We start from the raw sequence: 16,160 nt of genomic DNA, 5'->3' as shown, positions 1-16,160 counted from the left end.
CCGCCACCTCCCCAGGGCTTTTGTCATCTTTGGTCTACAGGAGCTCTTCCTCGGCATCATTCTGACTGCCCCTGCCTCGCACTGGCTAATATTAGCTGGCGAGAGGTGATGAGGTAATGAAATGGCAAGCCACGGCCATCTTGAATTTCAAAGATGGCACTGTAAGCAAGACAATCGCAGCTTGCAGCTACATTTTTGGAATGGGCTACGTGTGCCACTGTCAGCCAGTTAGCAGGTGGTTCCCATGGTATTGGCCGTTGATTGGCTGGTTGCTGGCCAAGTGCAGGAAGCCACATGGGTACTGTCACTTTTGGGAACAGCGCTGTATGTACAGCATGAACATACAGCACTGCCATATCCAGTGGATTGTGTATTTGCATTTTTTTATTTTACTTACCTGGAATGCTAATGCAGTAGAGGACCGATCTTCAGTCTTCAGCCTGGATGCTTACTGGACAAGGGGACCAATAGGCGGCAGGGATAAGATAATATGTTGTGTGTGTGTGTGTGTATGCAATAAGTTGTACTTTCTACGGCATGTGTATTGTTGTTATTTTTATATTTCTTTTACAGGTACCAGTGGCTCCCCAAGTACTGGCATGCTCAGTACATACAATAACTTTTGAGGTGTAGCCCCTCAAACACCATACCCCCTCTCAGAAAACCCCTATGGGAGAATTCCATTTATTCGATTCAGCCTTATACTGTATATGTGCCCATATTATATCTAAATATACACACATAAGGCAGTTCGTGATTGCTTCTTACGGGTGTCATCAGGTGGTAAGTACAAACTCTACACATATTTGTTTAAACAGTATAGATACCCTGACAGTGTCAAGGGCGCGCATTGGTCCTTGATTCTGGAGTTTCAACTTGTTGTAATTTGAGTCTGACGTGATCCAGTTTTCCATGCCACAATCTGTATCATGATGTGCTCAGGCTGTGTGTCATGACGCCGTGGGTCCCGTAGTGCTTCCTGGGTATACCCATCACCCATACTCCAACTATCGTGGTCTCGTGAGGTGTGGATGTCCAGTGCACCTGGGGCTCCTGTGTGCTCAACTCTCCCGGATGGGGGAGGGAGACTCACGATGGAATAAGAGAGTACCTTGCTCCAGTGAGTTGTCTGCCAGAACAGATGTAGCTATTTTACCATATGTTTTGTAGGGAAAACATTTATATTTAGTTGTAGTTACAATATAGTCATGAAATTAAAGGGTTGTCAACTAATAATTCTAGTCCAAATTTTTGTTGACAAAATGAACACTGCAGCACCAGCCTGGATTGATCAGCTCTCAGAGCTTCCGCTTCACAGAAGCTTAATCAGCACTGCTTTCTTGTGGATGCTCATATGACCTCATCCCAGCAGCTGATTGGTTGAAACCCATATAAATGCACTCAGTGCATTCCCTGCCTTGTTGGTGTTAGGTTATCCTCTTGTCTCTGAGAAATTCCATGTGTTGGACCTTGTCTACTTTACTGGACCCTGCTGCTCAATTTCTGCCTGCACTTGAACTCTCTGCCTGTAGTTGACCTGTGTACTTCTCCTGCCCTCTGACCCCTGCCTCAGTTGACTTTTATTTTTGTGTTCTGTCTGTCTTGTTTGTTTCACATGTGGCACCATAGCTGCAAGTCTCTCAGACTCTACCTTACTCTCAGCTGATAACAGCTATACACTACTGGGATCAAGATCAGGTGGCATCCGAGTACCAGCGAACAGTGTGGTTCCGAGAAAGGTGGTTGTTAATGGTGAAAAACAATCCTGCACCATAGTTTCTGCATAGGGATTATCAGCCTCTGAGTGTGGGGTTCATAACAACTGCAAGTAGTGATACAAACCCATAGAGGAACATTACAAACCTTAACTAAGCTATATTTGTTAATTGTAAAAAGGTTCAACCTTTAAATATATAATCATATTAGTATTTTAAACCTGTCATTCGCCAGGTCCTGGGCATCTGTCTGTCTCTTATTGTTGCAGACATGGCGTGCATAGAGCCTGGTTAGCATCTGGTTCCCATAATAACTAGGGGGCCCCGGGCCAGTACATATTATCATGAGGAGATACCACGCCAGTCCCATGTGCTGCTGTTTATGGTCTATATGTCTTTGGGGCAGCAGGTATTTAAGGTAAGCTTCTACATTATTTTTGTTTGTTACCTTGATAAAGGGACTATCCTGCCTTGGAACAACCCCCCTGCCCCCCTTTGTAAAGGTAATGGTAGTTGGTGTCATTGTACTGTGACATCTTGGGGCGTGGTTCCACAGAAGCCATTTCTTTTTTAATCCGGGAGCGTGGCTTTGCTTGAAGTTTACATCAGAGATGCAGAGCTGCCCCTGGAGACTGTGCCTGTACTGCCGACTCCTCCCCAGTGACAAGAGCCGGGTGCTGCACATAATGTCACAGTGCAGCACCCATTTTCCTGTCACTGTGGAGGAGCATTCATTGTAGTGTCACCCTCTGGAAGAGTGTCACCTGGGTATGGTTTGCACCCCTGGCACCCTCTTTGTGATACCTCTGGCAACATTCTTTAGCTTTCATGGGATATGGGAGCAGATGACCCACCAGAGTGTACCTGTTAACACTATGACATCAGACACAGCGCCTCACCTGGGCTTGTGATGTCAGTAATTGGACCCTGGAGAACTGGCAATATGTGGTGTGGTCTGATGAGTCACAGTTCCAGGTGTGTTGGGCTGATGGTAGGGTTCAGGTGTGGTGCAGACTCCATGAGGCCAAGGAACCCAGTTTCCAACAAGGCACAGTGCAGGCTGTTGGTGGTTCCATAATGGTGTGGGGTGTGGCATGGTTTGGGTTCACTTGTTCACCTGAGCACCTCATTGACTGGTAACTGCTACATTGCGTTGCTTGATGACCATTTGCAGCCCTTCATAGACTTCATGTACCCACACAGGGATGTAATATTCAGCATGATAATACACCATATTATCAGTCTCAAGTTGTCCAGAAATGGTTCGAAGAGTATTCTGGAAAAACTTGATTCAGCCAAAACTCGGACCTTTGTAAATTTGTGAATTTTATTTTTCAAAACTCTCCCGTGTCTAGGCAAAGATCAGAGTGTTTGTTCTCGAGCAAACTCGAGACAAACTCGATTCTTAATAAATTTGCCCAGTCTAGTCACAGAGTGTGAGTGTGAGTGAATGAGTGTGTGAGTGAGTGAGTGAGTGAGTGAGTGAGTGAGTGAGTGAGTGAGTGAGTGAGTGAGTGCATGTATAATAAAATAATAAAACATACAGTGTGTGTATCATGTTATTATTTTATTATATTCTTTTTGCAGGAGGATTAGAAATATTAGCGGTCCTTAATGCCCTGCATGCTGGTACTTGTGGATCTCCAAGTACCGGCAAGTGAGGGAGGCTTGCTGGGACCTCTAGTCCTATTGTAAAAGATAATATTAGCTTATATCTATTATTTAACACTATCAACCCCACATCCACCAGACAGGGATGCGGAGGATAGCCCCAGACTTCAGCCCTGGCCTGGGGTTCCACTGAAGAGAGGGAACCTCTTTACTGGGGAGCACCCATGAAGCATGTAGCCAGGTACAGTATTACTTTTTCCCCCATTTTTTCACAACCAGGACTGGCTCACACAGCTCGGTGCTGGTTGTGCTATTTTTCAGGAGGGGGACCCCATTTTAATTTTTTTCAAATTTTTTTACACTTTTAACACAGAGAAGCCTGCACATATCTGACTGATCTGTGCAGGCTTCTGCTAAACTCACACCTTGTAATGAAAGTCTCATTAATCGCATTTCTAAGACAGTTGCACACTACAATTCACAAGCTACTGTACTACATAATGCGACTTTAAGAACAATCTTGCATCAAATTTGCTGTGAAATAACTCAAGTCCATAGTCACACAATGACTCAGATTCGATTACATTTCCCCCCAGGTGTTGGAACCTCTCACTTTCTGCTGTAATGTCTCTATGTCTATCAGAGATCTAAAATGTAAGGACAGACATACTGTAAGTCTACCATAGGGAAACATAGTTTGTGCCCAGTGTATAATGTATGTTATATTTTAAGTATTTTTTCAACATGCTGATTGTTTGAATCGCAAAACCTGTTTTATTTGTCTTAATACATCTGATTGTACTGTATGAAGGAAAATATAGCCAACCTTAATTAAAAAGTCTACTTTATTTACTGCAGACCATTGCTAGGTAGCCAGTCATTTTAAACAGGGTGTAGTCATCATATTGACATTTACAATTGATAAATCTGTTATTAAGCTATCCACATAAGACTCCTTCTTGTCACAAGATGGTGTGTGCCTTTAAGTTATTCATAGCTATAAATGTTTAATATTACAGAGACTGATTTCTACTGAGCTTTGAGCTGTAGAACTTTGAAATGTATAAACATGCAGATGGTTTCACACCAGATAGTGTACTGTGTATCCTTACCCCCTAACACTCCTACGTGTACAGATAATAATGTAATGAATACTAACAATGACTGCTGTAGTGAGATATAATGTGAATATTTTCATATTTTGCAAAGTAAGAACACTGTGCTTTATATTATTGTACAACACACAAATACAGCCAGAGGGAATCTTGAAATCAAGACTGATGTTTGTGGTGATTTTTTCTCCTGAGTACTCAGCATTGCAAGGGTCAGACATACAATAATGAGCTTGGGCTGGTGATTAATTACAGAAGATTGATTACAATCTATCACTTGGAGGTTCCCATACCGAGATGTCCTGCGCTGATGTGTGGGCGGACACGTCGGGAGTGACCAGAACAGTGGATTCTAACTTTCATCCCGGGATCGGTAGTTTTCTACTTGGACTGTGCTATTTTGGGGAATTCCCGTGTCTGCCTAGGGATTCAGGTACGGATACCTATGTGTCTCAAACTCTTGTTTTTGTTTTTTGTTTTAGATTTTGGGTTTTGTCTTATGAAATGACATGTCTAATGAATTTTTAAAAATGTTTACAGATAATAATCCTTAATAGATTTACATATGCTGATAATTTGTTTCTCTGATTAGCATAAGAATTGTCCCTTGATACATCTTGTGATCTTTATATTTCCAGAGTGAATAGACATAGAAGTATCTTTTATTTGTTGGTAGGTTGCCATATTGGTGGAGATTATCTCCAGACTTTACTAGGAGAAGATTGGGATTTGTTTATAACAACTTTGCCAATCAATCTATATTCCAAAGGTACGGTCATAGTGTGCCCCAGACTACTAAGGAGACCCACTTTAGTAACAGAAGGGACAGGGTTTTTGTAATACCCGTGGACCAGGGTTTTTTTAGTTAAACCCGTGGACCAGGGTTCCTGTAAAACCCACCGACCAGAGTTTTGTAAAACCCACCGACCAGAGTTTTGTAAAACCCACCAACCAGAGTTTTGTAAAACCCACCGACCACGGTTTTGGTGAACCCACAACATAGGGTTTTGGAGAACCCACAGAAATGGGTAAAGCAGACAGCAAATATCTGTCCAGCTGTCAAACCCCCATGGTTATTATATGTACAGTGTTAGGTCCTGGGGTGACAGAAGGAATAGAAATGGCACACGTGATCCGATTAAAATTACAACAGATACATAAGTTACATGGCTCCTGCATAAAGAGTAACAAACTGGAAGGCAAACTTTTAATTGGATAAAAGTGATAAACCAGATCTTGTTAAAGAAAGATTCACAAGAAAGGGAATAAGAAATTAATTGTATGTACCTTAAGCATTATTTTGAAGTAACATCTGTAAGGACAGTAGGTCTAAATTGTTCAGTAAGTAATATTGCTAAAAATTAAATAGCTATGCCCTCATATAAACTGTAAAGCATGTGATGATTTGGAATTGTGGTGCTGAAATTGTGGAGTTTGTAGACTGAAAGTATCATATACTGAGCCCAGAAAATTTACCAGAAGTTGGAATGAAAATAAGAAATACTGAACATAGATCCCTGTAAGAAAAATACATAGAAATGTGAACATCCTCAATTAACATTGTGGAGAGTGCTAAATTGTTTATGATTTTAAATATAAAGAGAAGTGCATATAAAAATTACAAAAGGTAGATTACAGAATAAGTTGATGAAATTTCAGAAATGTATTAAAATATTTCAGTTTAATCCAAAGTGTTTGGGGACACCCATATAATGTAATAGTTGAGTTTTTAAAATAAATTGATTTTGAATCAGATGCTGAAGTTTTGCTACTGTGTGTCTGAGAGCTGACAAAATCCCTTTAAGAAATTCTGAAGGGAGGGGGAGTGAGTGTTCACAATAAGTTGAGATGTCAGGTGCTGATTTACACACAGCAGCTAGTGCAGAAATGAGTAAGTTTGAGATACAAAGAGAAATTATACAGATAGAACTTTAGACTGAGATTAAGCAATGTATTCACACTACAGAAAATGTGTTTGACCAAAGAAGATATTGTTAGATGAAAATGTCTGATGATTTGCCAAAAAGTAAACAAAATGTTGAGATCCATAAATCAGAATTAGTGAGCTTAAGAAGTAATTAACGTAGAAGATACATAAATTAAGGTGTATGTTCAATGACATTTGCAAATCAAAATGTTTTTATCTTTTAAGTATGACCTTTGTTTTGTTGCAAAAGTGTTTTTATTTTTTTTCTATTGGCATTTATTTTAATGATACTGACATGAATATGTATAAGTGTTGTATGGTTGTAGTATTACGGGGACAGTGTAGGTAATTCTGTTCACCTCTATCTTAATCCTGTACAAGGACTTATAAGGTTATTGCTACTCATATATACAGTCAGGTGCATAAATATTGGGACATTGACAGAATTTTCATATTTTGGCCTCTATTCACCACCACAATGACTTTGAAATGAACCAAACAAGATGTGCTTTAACTGCAGACTTTCAGATTTCATTTAAGGGTAATTACATCCAAATCAGGTGAACGGTGTAGGAATTACGACAGTTTCTATATGTGCCTCCCACTTTTTAAGGGGCCAAAAGTAATGGGACTATCAACTCAAAAGCTATTTCATGGACAGGTGTGGGCTATTCCCTCATTATTTCATTATCAATTAAGCAGGTAAAAGGTCTGGAGTTGATTCTAGGTGTGACATTTGCATTTGGAATCAGTTGCTGTCGACTCTCAATATGAGATCCAAAGAGCTGTCACTATCAGTGAAGCAAGCCATCATTAGGCTGAAAAATCAAAACAAACCCATCAGAGAGATAGCAAAAACATTAGGTGTGGCCAAATCAACTGTTTGGAACATTCTTAAAAAGAAAGAACGCACCGGAGAGCTCAGCAACACCAAAAGACCTGGAAGACCACGGAAAACAACTGTGGTGGATGACAGAAGAATTATTTCCCTGGTGAAGAAAAAGCACTTCACAACAGTTGGCCAAATCAAGAACACTCTCCAGGAGGTAGGTGTTTATGTGTCAAAGTCAACAATCAAGAGAAGACTTCACAAGAGTGAGTATAGAGGGTTCTCCACAAGACGTACACCATTGGTAAGCCACAAAAACAGGAAGACCAGATTAGAGTTTGCTAAACAACATCTAAAAAAGCCATTACAGTTCTGGAACAACATCCTATGGACAGATGAGACAAAGATCAACTTGTACCAGAGTGATGGGAAGAGAAGAGTATGGAGAAGGAAAGGAACTGCTCATGATCCAAAACATACCACCTCATCAGTGAAGCATGGTGGTGGTAGTGTCATTGTGTGGGCATGTATGGCTGCCAATGGAACTGGTTCCCTTGTATTTATTGATGATGTGACTGCTGACAAAAGCAGCAGAATGAATTCTGAAGTGTTTTTTAAGGCTAAAAAGTGGAATGTTATGCAATGGCCAAGTCAATCCCCTGACATAAATCCGATTGAGCATGCATTTCACTTGATGAAGACAAAACTGAAGGGAAAATGCCCCAAGAACAAGCAGGAACTGTAGACATTTGCAGTAGAGGCCTGGCAGAGCATCACCAGGGATGAAACCCAGCATCTGGTGATGTCTATGCATTCCAGACTTCAGGCTGTAATTGCCTGCAAAGGATTTGCAACATAGTATTAAAAAGTGAAAGTTCGATTTAGGATTGTTGAGTTTGTCCTATTACTTTTGGCCCCTTAAAAAGTGGGAGGCACATATAGAAACCGTTGTAATTCCTAAACTGTTCACCTGATTTGGATTTAATTACCCTCAAATTAAATTTGAAAGTCTGCAGTTAAAGCACATCTTGTTTGTTTCATTTCAAAGCCATTGTGGTGGTGAACAGAGGCCAAAATATGAAAATTTTGTCAATGTCCCAATATTTATGCACCTGACTGTATGTTACACACAGTGAGTAAGTTGGATTGTAACATTGAAGTGTTTACAACAAGTGTTGAACTATAACAATTATTGTGAAGGTAACATTAATAATATAAGGATTGTCCTCATCTCAGTGAACCCAGAGTAGGACACAAAGGCATAGGAGGAGAGCCCCAAGAATCACAGACCTCTCAATATAACCAGTCATAGAGTCCCACAATATATTGTATCTATCTGGGGCTGCTAAAGATGTTATTCAGTTCAAATTAATCTCACCAGAATGATTGACCTCCTCTGTAGTCCCGGCCACTGGCCTAGATGGTCAAATGCAATATTTACAAAAGATAAATCCATTGCAGATTACTGTAAATAATGGTGTAACATTGGAGACACAGTTTTTAGTCTTCGATTACTGCCAACTTAATCTTTTAGAGGCAGATTTATGATCAGCATTAAATGCTACAATAACATACATAGATGGGCAAGTGACTTTAGATAATTAATGTTATTAACACTGAAAGTCTGTACTGAAATTAGATGTTTGCTAAAGTCCTTGATATGTTATGGGCACAGGGTAAAATAGATATAAGGCTACTGCCCATTTAAATTAAACTTAAAACTAACGTGTGGCCAGTTAAACAGTACCCTTTAAGATCAGTTCAAGTAACCAAATAGGTAGAAGGTTACAGGTTTAATACACTAACGATACCTAATCTGCACACCTTGTTGAATGACATACCAACCACCTCATATTTTTTCACTGCATTTAGTCCATAACAAAAGAAGCAGTATGTTTAGTCTACACTGCCACAAGGGTGTGCTGCAGGTTCTAATGTTCAAAGATTGGCTGTTTGCCAATGCAATCATAATCGTTATATGATATGTGGACGATTTAGTGTTGATTCAGGGCAAAATTGTTTGCATGAAACAATAGTATTACTGAATATTCAGCACAAATAAAACAAAATTATAAAGTATTTAAAGATAAATTGCAATCCATACAAATAAAAGTAGATTTTTTTGTATATCACATTTAAGCTAAAAACTTACAAAAGAAAGACAGTGTGATTCAGAAAGCAGATGTCCAAACAGCTTAAAGACTTTTTGGGCTTATTTGCATATTGTAAGGAATGGATGAATTATGTAAATAAATTGTAATTTTTGTATAACGCAAACAAGTGATTGATACAACAGGATTACTTTGCATTAACATATGAATAAATTGAAGTTTATTATGTTGTAAAACAAGATATTATTAATGCATTAGCATTGGTATTACCTGATTATAGTAAGCCGTTTATACTGTTTTATCATGAGTCTAACTCACATGCTCAGGGGTCCTTGAACAAACACATAGAAACTTTTGTCACGTAGACACTCTTAAGTGCTGACATAGTGTTAGGACACCCCTTAACGCTTATAGTATCACATAAAGTTATAAAGTCCTGAGTAGAGCTTAAAGAAAACATTTATCTGTTGTCAGGCTTACGAAATATGAAGTAGCCTTGTTGTACATGTAGTGTCACTTTTAGAGAATGTACAATGGTTGAATCCTGCTTTTAGCGGATTTCAAAGATGGGAGAGAATAGTGATAAAATAACAGTAAATTGTGATAGTGTCAGTAAATTGTGATAGTGACAAGGAGGACACTGAAAATATACAAACTTTTTTTCTTTTCCTGATCATGATTGTATTGAACTAATGAAGCTGGAATCATTGTCCTTGTTTAATTTTTCAAGTGTTTCTTTTGAAGATGGAGTTCTATACACAAGATATGTGGCTACGTCAGAGCACTGTCTACTGCATTCCAGTTATCCCAAAGGCTTGTAGTGATAAAATGAGGGTACATTTGAGAGACTACACCCGAAGCTGAAGACAATAGACTGGTAGACCAGGCCGCACGTGTTGCTGCCATAAGTCACTGCTCCCAAGGGCAACCCACTTATGTGGTAGATCCCGCCCCCAAGATTGACTTAAGTACCCTCACAAAGCTCCAGGTACAAGCTTCAGAGGCTGAGAAAAGCAAAGCTAGGAGCTAAAGATAAATGGTGAGTGGGGGGAAGGTCAACGTTTATGTCTACCAAAAGCATTTCACCCAGTTATGGCCCAGATAATACATGATGAGGTGCACTTGGGGAAAGATACAATGGTGGCTATCACCAATGATATTTTGATAGCTCCAGGTTTTGCACAGACAGCACAGGCCTTTGTAACAAGATGTCTAATATGTGCATTGAACAAACCAGGTAAGACCATCGCAACCCCTTTGAAAAGTACTCCCCAGACTCCGTGTTCCTTACAAAGGATACAAATTGATTTTATACCACTGCCCAAATGCTCCGAATGTGATGTGCTCTTGTATGAGCCTCATCAGTCACTAGCCGGTGGGTGGAAGTGTTGGAGGGCGGATGCAAAGACAATGGCCAAGGTAATTAAGATAATTAAGAAAATTATTTTCTCCAGTGTGTTAAGAAAATCCCAATTAAGGTCAATTGCAGATATGATGTACTACGTATTAATCTTATAGAGACAATTAACTAAAATACATAGTTAGGTGTTTTCTTCTATTCCAGTCCTTTATCTTGATACAGGTATCCACTGTTTACAACCAGGAAATTGGATGATAATTTGGAAATATACCAGGAAAGCTAGTGAGCCCAGAATTTGAAAGTTTATTCCAATTCCTGATGAGTACAGTTATTTCAGTGAAACTTCATGATAAGGACACCTGAATATATGCCTCCTATTGCAAAGTCTTCTTCCAAGGGGAGTTGGAGTAATTTGATATTGTGATTAGATACATGTTCCTAGGCCCCAAGACTGACAAAGGCTTGTAGAAATGTATATTTTGCTTTGCTTTGTTATAAGTTTAATTTTAGCTTTAAACCTTTGAGTTTTTATTACAAGTATTAAGCTGAGTAATTGTATATACTGTATAGTTTTATATCAAGAGATGAAGCAGTAACAATATCTAGACTCATTATATAGTATGATCACAGTATAGAAGCTTTAGCCAAATTGTTTGATAATGTTACAGATGAAATATTTAATGTGCTTAAAATGATCACTAATGAACTGCAATTTCAAGTAAAGGTTATGGGACAGTTTAAAATGATCCTCAACTACCTTACGGCTGCTTAATAAGATATGTGTCTTATAGTGAGACTAACCTGCTGACCTGATACATGGACACGTGAAGAAAATCAAGGAACTGAAAGACCAGTTTAGGAAAACACATAGTAATCCAGAGTATGATCTTGATGATAATGAATGGTTTTCCTAATTAAATCCAGTTAAATGGTTGAATGAATTCAGTAGATGGATATCAGGAATTCTTTCAATTATTGATAAAGGTTTAGCTTTGTTTGTAATCATTTATATTGCTATAAAACTTGTTATTTTTATGATTAAGGAGTTACTTACACTTGACTGTTGTTTCTCCAATGAGACTACACTAAAGGCCTTGATGATAACTCAAGTCTATGATAACAACTATGCCTAAAACAATATTCCAAGCTGTACCATTTGTGGAACCAGCCTCATTGAAGATTATAAGCAAACATGTGGACAATGCAAGACTATCATCTTTTCCTTGAATATTCATAACAAGATGGACTGAATAAGAGCAATTAGAGATTGAGGGCCGTGGACTTGCTTTATGGGAATGGATCAATGCGTAATCCTATGTATGGGTTCCTGTAGATGGGACTTATATGTAAATGTACCTATACTTAGAATAGCAAGATCGCGTTCCTCTTAGGTAGATAGTATAGAGTAAAGTTGTGAATAAAAGATGGGAAAATGATAAATCTGTTATTAAGCTATCCACAAAAGACTCCATCTTGTCACAAGATAGTGTGTGGCTTTAAGTTATTCATAGCTTTAAATGTATAATATTACAGAGACTGATTTCTGCTGAGCTTTGAGTTGTAGAACCTTGAAATGTATAAACATTGAGGTGGTTTCACACCAGATAGTGTACTGTGTATCCTTACCCCCCTAACACTCCCACATGTACAGATAATAATGTAATGAATACTAACAATGACTGGTGCAGTGAGATATAATGTGAATATTTTCATATGTTGCAAATTAAGAACACTGCTTTATTTTATTGTACGACACGCAAATATAGCCAGAGGGAATCTTGAAACCAAGACTGATGTTTGTGGTGATTCTTTCTCCTGAGTACTCAGCATTGCAAGGGTCTGACATATAATAATGAGCTTGGGCTGGTGATTAATTACAGAAGATTGATTACAATCTATCACAATGTTGACATTCAATGTCGACACCACAATCTTGACAGTTATGATGCAGACATTGTTAAAATGTCTACATCATACAGTGAGCATGTCAACATCTGCAGAATGTTTCTACATTAAATGTCGATATTCTGCAGCACCCAGGGAGTTAGTGTATTGGTGTAGGGAAATAGTTAGGGTTAGGCTGTGGGTGAAGAGGGTTAGGGTTAGGTACTAAGGTAGGGATAGGCCAGGAGAAAGGAGGGTCAGGCACTAAGGGAGCTTTAGGCCATGTGAGAGGAAGGTTAGGCCATGGGAGAGGAGGGTTAGACTTAGGCACTGGGAGAGAGTTAGGCCATGGGAGAGGAAGGTTAGGCCATGGGAGATGAAAGTTAGGCCATGGGAGAGGAGGGTTAGGCTTAGGCACTATGGAAGGGTTAGGCCATGCGAGAGGAAAGTTAGGCCATGGGAGAGGAGAGTTAAGCCATGGGAGAGGAAAGTTAGGCCATGGGAGAGGAGAGTTAGGTCATGGGAAAGGAGAGTTAGGCCATGGGAGAGAAAGGTTAGGCCATTGGAGAGGAGAGTTAGGCCATGGGAAAGGAGAGTTAGGTCATGGGAAAGGAGAGTTAGGCCATGGGAGAGGAAGGTTAGGCCATGGGAGAGGAGAGTTTGGTCATGGGAGAGGAGAGTTAGGCCATGGGAGAGGAAAGTTAGGCCATGGAAGAGGAGAGTTAGGTCATGGGAGAGGAGAGTTAGGCCATGGGAGAGGAAAGTTAGGCCATGGGAGAGGAGAGTTAGGTCATGGGAAAGGAGAGTTAGGCCATGGGAGAGAAAGGTTAGGCCATGGGAGAGGAGAGTTAGGCAATGGGAGAGAAAGGTTAGGCCATGGGAGAGGAGAGTTAGGCCATGGGAGAGGAGGATTAGGCTTAGGCACTATGGGAGGGTTAGGGTTAGGCTACTGTAGGGTATGTTAGGGTTAGGCACTAGGGGGAGGGTTAGGGTTAGCAATAATCACAGCTAGAAGTGCTGCAGAATCCGCAAGGCTGGGTATCTGATCCCGATGGTCAGGATGCAGACAGCATCGGCATTCCCAACATTAAAAATCCCTACAGATTTAGGTATTATAACCCTTACCCTAACCCTCCCCCTAACCCTCCCGTAGTGCAGCCTTACACTAACCCTCCCATCCTGTAGCAATACCCTAACCCGCCCCTCGCACAGCTAAACCCTAACTCACTCCTCACACAGCTGAACCCTTGCCCTGCCAGTAGTGTCTAACCCTAACCCTTCCCCAACACTAAGTCACCTCCTAACCATAATTCTTACCTCCAGAATCTGTTGGTATTCTGACAGTCGGGTTGCCGCTGTTGGTATTGTGACCGTCTGCATCCTGACTGACGGGATGCCGACTACATCCCGATTTGCCAGAAGTCATCATGACAACACCAGCGGACCCGAAATACACCACTAAAGCTGCCGGACCAGGTAAGTCACCGACAGACCACCAGGGACATTTTATCGACATTCTAATCATGTTTGACATGCTGCATAAGGACAATATGGCCATATAGACATTCTCACAATGAATGTCGACAATATATCACACCCTTTTATTCTGGAGCAGGCTCAATCAGCCACAAGTTACCCAGCCAGAGTAACCTCAACACTTTTTGCTCACCCCCCCATAGAAAAGTAATAGCTACAGTAGCAACAATTTCCCACCTGTATTCACCCACAATTCCTGCAACCTTGCGCTTAATTGAATCTGCTCCTTGATGGTTTATCAAACACAGTTATTTCATCTGCTGCAATATGTCCGCCTGAGACTTATAACCTGGAAGAATAATTTAACATTTCAAGTATTTCTTCAAAATATTGTCCATGGCTCTCAGGACCTGTTTGTTTCTCAGAGTATAAACCAGGGGGTTTAGCATTGGGGCCACCGCTGTGTACAGCAAGGAGAGATACGTGTTTTGTTCCGGAAAGCGTTGTGACTCTGGGATCATGTAGGTGATGAGCGATGTCCCATAGAATAATAATACAACGGTGAGATGGGACGAGCAGCTGGAGAAAGCCTTTACTCGACCCGCTGAGCTACGGATCTTTATGATAGTGGCAATTATACATGTATAAGAGGTTAATATCAGTACAAAGGGGGTAAGCCCCAAAAATAAATTTTCCATAGATAGAAACATTTTAATGCCTGTGATATCACCACTAGGGAGCGCTATCATGGCTTTCAGGTCACAGTAGAAATGACTGATATTTTGGGAGCTGCAGAATGATAAGGTAGATATCAGCACTGCATAGGTTAATGAATTAAAAAAGCCGAAAATCCAGGAGAAAGAAAATAGTGTAACACACAAGTTTTTGTTCATAATGGTTGCATAGTGCAGAGGAATACAGATGGCGACATAGCGGTCATAGGCCATAGCCGTTAGGAGCAAAAACTCAGCAATAATACAAAATGTAAAGAGGAACATCTGAGTGATGCATCCTGGGAAGGCGATTCTGGTGTCACCTGTTACCAGGATAGAGAGAAATTTGGGAAGGATGCTGGTGACATAGATGACGTCCTGCACTGAGAGGTTACACAGAAAATAGTACATAGGAGTTTGGAGCTGTGGGGTCAGATATATAAGGCCAGTGATAATCAGGTTCCCCAGCACTGTCAGTAAATACATTACCAGGATCCCAATGAAGAGCACAAGCTGAAGATTTGCAGAGATGGAGAACGCCAGGAGGTGAAATTCTCTCTGTACTGTGCAGTTTATGAGATGTTCCTTCATCCTTCCTGCAGGCTCAGGTTCAGCCACAGCAGAAGCATCACAGGGGAACCTGGAGGGGTCATCAGGAGGAGAAGAACGACAACCAATGCTGAATTCAAGTTTGCAATTAATATTCTAGTGCCAACATCATACAGTGATATAGAGATTTTTTTTCCCTGCATCATCCATTATGTACAATAAATCTGTCAGTCACTCTGCCCTGAGGTCTCCTCCATCATCTGTCTTCCTTCCGGCTGTTAGATTTAGAAAAAGTCACACTAGCTGCAAATGAGTAGGAAAAGGTCGTCTTCAGCCATAAATATGTTGCAATGTTTTCACTTGGTCACTAGCGCTGAAACCTTAATACATGTCCCTCATATACACAATACAGTAGTGAGAACTAGGTAGAAATCCACCGTTTTATACTGAGAAAGTCGTGCTCCTAATTTGAAGGGTTTAGAACCCAGGAGAGGCAACACTTGGTTCCATCAGTTCAGGTCATCCTGTTGTTCTACAAACCAACTTGAGTGGTGGATCTTCCAAATTTAAAGACCAAGGATGGAGAACAACATTGTATTATTCATGACTGGTCTAGTGTGAGTGAAGAAATGTATCTAATTATGCTGATTGTTAACTTTGGATGAGCATACTTAGAAACTCTTGGCGGTCTTGGGGTCTATTGCCGGCACTAGTTCGAAAATGGGAATAAACATTTTGCAGAGAATATTATATAAGCACCAGCATGGATTGTTTGTGAAGCCACTTGGTCACTTTATCTGTGGTTATTAGTGAGTGACAGACTAATCTACTCCACATATAATCTCCCAGCACTGTGCTCACCCAGAGCCACTA

The 16,160-nt window shown here is 40.4% G+C and overlaps 1 protein-coding gene across 1 annotated transcript; it reads right to left on the bottom strand.

Moving 5' to 3' along the window:
• Positions 1 to 14,387: 14,387 nt before the first annotated feature.
• On the bottom strand, positions 14,388 to 15,329 carry LOC148512588 (olfactory receptor 1C1-like). Its single transcript, XM_088482046.1, has one exon. The coding sequence runs from the start codon at positions 15,327 to 15,329 to the stop codon at positions 14,388 to 14,390; it is 942 nt and encodes a 313-aa protein (XP_088338172.1).
• Between the last annotated feature and the right edge of the window lie 831 nt (positions 15,330 to 16,160).

The sequence above is a fragment of the Taudactylus pleione genome, unplaced genomic scaffold (genome assembly GCF_031769625.1).
Source record: "Taudactylus pleione unplaced genomic scaffold, aTauple2 ptg000281l, whole genome shotgun sequence".
NCBI lineage: Eukaryota > Metazoa > Chordata > Amphibia > Anura > Myobatrachidae > Taudactylus > Taudactylus pleione.
The sequence above is the reverse complement of the archived record's forward strand: the minus strand, read 5'-3'. Positions and strand labels throughout refer to the sequence as shown.